Here is an 8,470-nt window from a genome sequence, read left to right as displayed (position 1 = left end):
TAATATGAACCAGTGCTGCATTCAACATACCACATGACACACAAAAATCAATGCTTAACTGTGTTTTGTTAATATCTATTTTTAAATTAAGAAATTGAGTATTGTATAATACTAAAATTTAAATTATAATCTACAGTTTGATACCAAACTTATTGGCATAAATTCATGAAATAGTAGTTCAATAAAAATTTTGAATTCAAGGAAAGGGTTAAACAGATCATGCACAAAGAAAGAAATCATTAATTTTATCTAATCTAGAACTTTAAATATAACATTAAAAATCAATAAAGATTTCATATTTTCAAACCTTAATAAATACCAAAATGTTTTCCTTATTTTATCAATGTAAATTTTTCTTCACAAACCTTTTCTAAAAGGTAATTCAAGGCTGTGTCCAAAATGTCATTTCTCTCATAGAATAATACAAGAGCCAATGATGTGCCATAGGTTTTTAAGTAATACTGGCACTCTTGTAAAGCTGCTGTATTGTGGAGTTCTGCAATGTTCTGAAACAAACAGCACAAATCTAAGCAATATATATCTCCAAATTATGGAGGATACTATTATAATCAATGGTGCTACTTTATTCTTTAAAAAAAAATACTTAAAATGTCAAAAAAGTGTAAAAATACAACAAAATAGTATATAATTTTTGCCAACTTAACATACAATACATCCAAATACTACATTCAAGAAATGTTACATTAGAAGATCTTTACTGAGATCTGTCTGTTGGTACATCTATATGAAGGAAAGCCAAGTAGATGTAGACAGCTTAACTCATTCCAAAATAAACACTGGAATAACACTTTTCACTAAATGCATCATTACACTTAATACTTCAAAATCAGACTAAAGTAAAAAATAACTCTCAGAGGGTGTTGAAAAAACAATGACAAAATATTAAAAAAAACATTTAAAATGTAAAAAATTAAGAAAACATAGAATATCTCTCAAAAATAATTAAAATGCAGGAAAGATCAGCACTGTTAATCATTCAATTTCATAAAAATATTCACTTCTATTTATGTACATAACAAGTTCTTTAATTGCAATGAATATTCTGTGTTTGAAATCTCTTTTACGAGTAATGGTTAACATCCATGTATTGGCACTGACTTCAGACTTATCTAGTAAATTCTGTATGTGGTAAAATTGAAATGATGCTTCTCTTCTAAACAATCGTAAGGTATAGCACTTATACTACAGTAACAAGAAACGTTTGCAATATTCTAATTTTTATATTACTGACTCAAGAGATATGCCTGCACCTCTCTCACAAGTTATTTGAGTTTGTTTTAAAGTTAATATTTTGAGAGGAAAAAAAGAAGTCTTTTTTATGTCGTGATTGTAGTTTTTAACCCTATGTTGCAGGTTGGGGATCAAAGTTCACATAACATTTTATAGAGTTACATTCAAAACTTAATTAAACAACTTTATCATCAATTTATATCAATAAACTTGACATCAAAACATAGTTAAAAAATAAAGTTTTAATACGATATAAGTTTTCATTTCTTAACTACATAATTAAATATTGAAATAAAATACTAGTCTTCACTTTCATGTTTCAAGTGACAATTTGCTCAAATTGCCCATTTAAACATTCTTTCCACTCTCATTGGAGTTCCTGAGTTTAATATAAATTACAAATTTATGGCATAGGTTTTGGTGAGGCATAATATGATTTTATAGCCAATCATATTGATTTACAAATATAAATCAGATGTCACACCCACATTTCACATGCTCCTATCATGTACTGTCTTTCAAAAAATGTCAATAAATCTCTCTGATATCTGCTATTAAATTATTTATAACCAATAGAAAAAGTATATTTTTATTTACTGAATTATGTAAATGTTAGCCCATTCTGATGACAGCTTTTGAATTCTTCACCTACAGATTCATTGAGTTAACCTTGGTAAGGGAATTATTTTAATGCACTTTAATAGTTTAGTTAGAAAACCAGTGAAATTAAATATTATAGGAAATTATATTATTTGTGCATAATTTTATTTTGTGTTCTAAGTTAAATATTTGAAATAAATAAAAATTCAGCATAGTATGAGCAACAACCATATTAAAAATGAGGCCTAAATTTCATCAAGTCTTAAAGTACAAAACAATATAAGATCCACCCATAAGTACTAAATTTATTGTTTCTTATGTGTATTTTTGAGAGGGATCTTGACATCTGAGCAACCCAGGATCTCTGCAAGTGCCCAGGTTTTTTATACCCTTGTAAAGAACAGTGCAATGGATTGTCTCTGATTGCAGGATAGACAATCACATCTCCTTGATCAACCTGCACCTGACTCAAGCTGGGCAGCCCCAGCCAGTAAGGTACTAATCCACCACAGTCTGTCTGCCTCAATGGGTACTTAGGGCTTAAGGCATAACCCAAAAAGCAGGTCATATTCATTGTATTGTATTTCAAAGATGCTTGCAAGAGAAACATGAAGTCTATGGACACTGATCCAGAAATGTGGGAAAAAACTGCTGAGAACAGGAGTGACTGGAAGTAAGCAATTAAGCTGTGCTTCAGAAAGAAAGAGGAAAGAATATAGGGAAGAAGCAGAGGAGAACATGTTGGAAAAATTCAAAAGCTGCACAATCAACTTCAGAACACAAGTTATACATGTGACAGATGTCAGCAAACATGCTCTTCTCAAATTGGGTTATTCAGTCACACCTGGAAGCACCAACATGAGTGAAACTTTTACAGGCGCACATATCTATTGTCTTGTAAGACAATATGTGTATTTTTTACTTATTGCTGTAAAAGTAACTAAAATGTAAAAATTGTAAACTTTTGTGGTTAGGTAAGAAAACAAAAACTAAAAAGAAAATTAAATAAAATACATTTCTCAGTGAGGTATACATGTGACCTGCACTTGCAATACATAATTCAATGTTTGTTTACCATAACTTGAGCTGTGAGATCACCAAGTGACTTCTTGTTTTTTTCTGTAGTTTTATTAATTACACGTAGTTCAAAGAGCAATAAAACAATAAAATTAAATGAAAATAGATGTAAAGTGTTTAAACTTGAAGTAGTTTAGGATAACTGATTGTAATTTTATGTTACAATCTGCAGTCATTTAAGAAAGAAAAAAAGGGTAATTTAGATATATTTTGTATTTTCTGTGGTGATTACAAGGTCAATCAAATGAATTGAGTTGTCATAGTATTAGGGTAGAGGAAATAACAGAAATAAAAAGAAGTTTCACTAAAAAAAAGAAACTGTCAGTATTCATTTAAGAGGTTGTAGAGGTAAATGAACCATGAATCTATAAGATATAAAAATTACTTTTACTTTTAACGTGAAAAAAATCTTGCACTCAGACTAAACAGACACTGAATCAGACTGACAAATATTTGGTAAGAATACTTTACCACAAATTCTGAAGTTTTGTGTACAACATATTTGTAATATTTATTAAAAGCTAGCAAAATTTTTTTGAAAATAAATCAAGTAAATTCAGAATTATAGAATTTATAGTAAGCATTAATACTTTAATATGGGCTCAGTTCAGTGGACCTTCCCCGTGCACGTAAGATTAATCATTCTTGGCTTTGATTTTATGTTTTGAATGCCTTTCAAAATATTATTAATTTATTTTACATATTTTTCCCAATGAAGAATAAGAATATTGTAATACATGCTTTCTGAATGTAAGTCGGTTTTTACACTGAGGTTCAGCTGTGATGTTGTAAGATTATAGTACTGTTAACATGCTTGTACAACCACAAAAATAACAATAAAGTTTTGGTTGTCGGTGCTTTTTGTCTATATGTGCATGTAGGTTGGTCAAAAGTGTACCAGGGGCTTAAGTAATGCATATAAGACTTGTACAATTTAAGAGAGTAATATGAAAACCCAGAGTCATTAATGTGCAAATCACATCAAGTAAGGAGATTAATCTAATATAATATATGTGTTTGATAAGTCCACCTTCTAGTTGAGCAGATGCTCAGAAACTGATTGAAGTTTCTGAAATATAGAGTTATGTGACCCAACTGTATGCTAAGCAGCAAACATTTTTAACAGATTGACAGCACTGCACATGTTATAAACATGGCAGAGTGGAATGGAGAAGTTTCTGCCAATGATGTAGCACATAATGAAACTGAGACCAGTAAGCAATAAACTTGGAAGTTTGCACCAATCACACCATATGACCCCATGAAGCTTGCACTATAGTAATAATACTGCTGATCTGTCAACACCAAGGGTTAGACATCAAAGTGTGGTCAAGGTATAAAAGGATGTTGTACTTGACCATTTCATGAGATTTTGAAAAACCTTGGCATTTCAGAGGCAGTCATATGATTGAAAATACACCCATATAACACTAATGAATTGTTCTCAAGAAAACACATTTGACTATATGTCTCATTACTTAATAGTGTAAATAACACAAATGATAAACTTCCTACTGCAGAGGTCTATACATGTTAATTTGTTTTATCAGCACAGTTGCACCTATTATTAGACCCCAGTAGCTAATAAATCCCAGAAATAATTTGATATTAAAAACAAAATTTTTATTTTTTGCTTATATTAGCATATGCTGCATATTTAAAGCTTAACACAACATATAATAACTTGTTACATTCAAATATTCTCTAAACTATTTTTTATGAAATGCTTTCTGGTACTGGATATTGCTCTGGCAGAGATCCCATGTTTAGAGAATGATAACTCCACGACCAAAAGGCACATCAAAATTTTTTTTGATGAACTACTCATATCTATCTACAGTCGACATAAACATTGTAAATTCAAATAAAACAGCACAATAAATCAACATTAAAAGGTTAGTCAATACATGTAAAAATTGTAACTTACTTGAATGTTTCCAGCTTGAATACTTTTTAGCCTGGCCAGTGAGCGAGAAATCCCACAGCCCTATACATAACAGTTTTAAAAGTAAAAATCTGTCACATAATCAGTGTGACAAAAATACCAATCAACTAATTAAACGTTTTTGGGGAGAAAACATCTAGAACAAAATACAAAGGAAAAGTTATAAATACTCTAAATTAAATATATGAAGAGTTAAAAATGTAGATTATATTTTTTATTTGATATACAAGATAAATACATTGCATAGAAACATAAACTTTTTGGTTATATTGTGATGATTTACTTTCATGAATTTTGTGAGGTACAACAGGATGTTAAAACAAATCATTCACAAAAGTGTTTGCATAACAAACTTCAAATTTTAAATGTGCATAATCACATACACTGTTAACCAAGGCTGACATCTACCCTAAAAGCAACTGATATCAAAAATCAGGTTGTTTATATAAGACAGAACAGGCCTTGACAATTCCACTTGTCCACTTATATGTAGAATAACTGCAGCACTAAAAATAACAGGCAGACTTCAATGAATAACTTATTTTCTATCATTTATCATTCAACTGTCACTGTTTTCCATATATCAGTATATGTATTTCAGCATCACAGCCTCTGATGCTGTTACCATGCACAATGAATGGCCCAGTAATTATGATCATGATAATGAAAAATCTTAATTTTATGTACAGAATAGCTAACACTTTGTACAACTACTACTTATTTTATCAGTAATAATAAAGCATCTGTACAGAAATATTATCTTTATATAGCATCACAGCTTTGTTTGACAGCCAAAGGCACATGTACTTATTTTTGAACAACTCTGTACACCTTTGCATATGCTGGCCTCTCATGTTTTTCCTAGATTCTTTGTATATTTAACTTTACTAGAACGAGAGGTCAAAATATCAATTATTGGATTTCAGCACATGCATATCATATATATATATATACATCATGCAATGACCATTGGTTAATACATAGGTCAAAGGACCAATATTATAAATAGGCTATTCATTTAATCAGCAATTACTTAGATCCCTCAAGTAAATAATTCTTATTTGCAATGTTTCAAAAATGTTCAGAGGCTGCTATTGAGAATATTGTGTCTAAAGTTTTATTGTGTTTATTATGAATTTGAAAATTATATTGTTGGAAATATCTTATAGGACAAATAAAATTTGTGCAGAATGAGTAAGAAATTCTATTTTATGTGCCCTGCAGGAAGAGTGACCTTTTCAAACATTTTCTGGTGCTGCAGAATATAGAAGTATTACTTGCAAGCAAATTAATAAATGTTAACAATATGACAACTTTTCATTAAGAATTATCAACTTATCTAGAGATTTACTGCCAGCCGGTACCTACTTCTAGTATGTCAGCTATTCAATGTATATTGAGCAAACAAAAATAATGTTAGCCAATAACAAGCTAAACATTCAAACATTTTTGTTTAGATTTATACTAATAAGATTGAATAATTTGAATTTAGATAATGACTCATTTTAATTCTACAAAGCTATCAATATGTCATGAATTTCTCTGTGTACTAGCACTGATAGCAAATATAGGCAAATTGACCACAAAGAATGTCATAATTGTTTATATTTAACAAAGAAGGTTGATTCCTAGAACAACTTTTACAAAATACCAAACATGCAATAAATAGATGCTTAACAATATTATTTAACTGTGTCAGAATTTTAAAATCTGATCTTTACCAATTGTCAAAATAAAAAGGCTTTTAATTATATTTCTTAATAGTACAAATATATACTATGTTGTTATTGGGTTTAGGATGTTTGTTTGTGTTTGTGACTTGTTAGCAATAAATTCAATGATGAATAAACAGCACGAACTTCACTTGTTTTCAAAATAATATATATATATATTCAGAAAAAGTTAACGTACGTACAAAGAATTCTTCAACACTATAGATATTATGGACATATGATAAATACTATATATGTAGTTCTCTCCTTCTTGTCAAATATCCACTTAGGCCTATTCAATAACTTTAGAATTTCAGTTGACAACACAAACTATCTTCTCTATTTCTATCGCACCAGTACTCTCTGTGATTCACTTACAATTGTGGTGTGAGTTACCGTAATCATTTGGTCTTCTTTTTTTTTTTGAAGATACTCTGCTCCTCTTGCCAAAGTGCACTCAGGCTGATTCAATTACTTTAAAACCATGCTTTAACAGATTAAAATTATTTTTCTTATCTTCTTTTCTACTATTAGTTTCATTCTAATATATTAAACGTTAGACCTATCACTTCTACAATAGTTAACTTCACACCAACTTTATTCTCTTTTGTTATTATCTGTCTGCTGCTTCCTGCTCGTCTCACGCTATTTATATCATTACTACTTACTCGTCTGCCTGCCTTCTATATTCTTGATGTCAATGAATTATTAACAAAACTTCCTACAATCGTCTGCTTTTAACTCTTATTATAACAAAAACTAACAATAATAAAATATTCACTCACAAAAATAAATTAATCACTAATATCTAAACCAAACAGATTTTTATATCATGACAAACTGTGTTGAATATGAAATTAAAACCTTTCTAAGTTATTTATTCTTGACAAATTGACAGATGAAATCAGAGTAAAAAATTAGTCATTACATTGTATGTCTAAAAATATATACAATTGAGCAATTCCATAACAGTAGTTAAGCATAAATAGCAACAATCCAGAACAGATTTTTTACTATTTTCCACCTTGTTCAATTTTTGAACTAATAAAGTTTTTGCCAAAAGATTGTGTTGACACCAATATTGCCATAACTTTTTATCTAAATGACAACTCCACTATAACTTATGAGAAAATGGTACAAATTCTATTTAGTTTTTCATAAGGATGAATTTTATCATATTGCTGTTGGAAACAATTTAATATATATTATAATCATTGCAACAGTGTCTCTACATTTTAATTATTAGAGTAGTAACAATATATCAAATAAATTCTAAACAACTGGTTGACAAAACATCTGCTTTTAAAACAAACCATTTTAGTTTAAACCTTGTCTTACGTGGCTAATTTGTGATTTATTATAAACAAAAGTTAACAATATTCAGTACAGAACACATATGTTTAGTCATTTTTGAAATTCCTGTATATAAACTTTTTAAACGTCATCATGAAAATTCTGAGACTATAGACAGGCATATATCTTACTACTAAAAATGCAGTAACAAAAAAATTACAATTTTGGTGTACTAACCTTATGAGGAGAAGGGTGCTTAAAGTTCTCTAAAACACTAACAATGTCTTGCAAGAGTGGGTTTTCCTGATGCTGCTGATTTTTCTCCTTTTCAGATTTACAAAAATAAAGTAATAAACATCAACTATCATATAGCTTTTGTACAAAGATAAGATAGAGGATTTTCATAACACAGAAAATAAGTGAATCATGTACTATACAATGAAGAGAAGCAAGGAACTATCTTAAAGTGAAGGGACATCACAAGCAGTATGTAAGAATAACATTTCTCAATTAAAACATCAGAATAATAATTTGTACTTAAAAATAATGTTATACCTATATCTGTGTATATATATATATATATATATATACA

At 29.3% G+C, this 8,470-nt stretch overlaps 1 protein-coding gene across 1 annotated transcript in view; it reads right to left on the bottom strand.

Moving 5' to 3' along the window:
• Nucleotides 1-8,470, bottom strand: part of LOC106465015 (zinc finger FYVE domain-containing protein 26-like) — a 158,721-nt gene that overhangs the window by 11,950 nt on the left and 138,301 nt on the right. The window contains exons 34-37 of the mRNA XM_022392838.1: nucleotides 8,380-8,383; nucleotides 8,116-8,202; nucleotides 4,856-4,915; nucleotides 366-506 (exon numbers count right to left, since the gene is read on the bottom strand). Coding sequence (XP_022248546.1) covers nucleotides 366-506; nucleotides 4,856-4,915; nucleotides 8,116-8,202; nucleotides 8,380-8,383 — 292 coding nt within the window. The remainder of the gene's footprint in view (nucleotides 1-365; nucleotides 507-4,855; nucleotides 4,916-8,115; nucleotides 8,203-8,379; nucleotides 8,384-8,470) is intronic.

Source organism: Limulus polyphemus, unplaced genomic scaffold (assembly GCF_000517525.1).
Source record: "Limulus polyphemus unplaced genomic scaffold, Limulus_polyphemus-2.1.2 Scaffold1812, whole genome shotgun sequence".
Classification (NCBI taxonomy): Eukaryota; Metazoa; Arthropoda; class Merostomata; order Xiphosura; family Limulidae; genus Limulus; species Limulus polyphemus.
The sequence above is the reverse complement of the archived record's forward strand: the minus strand, read 5'-3'. Positions and strand labels throughout refer to the sequence as shown.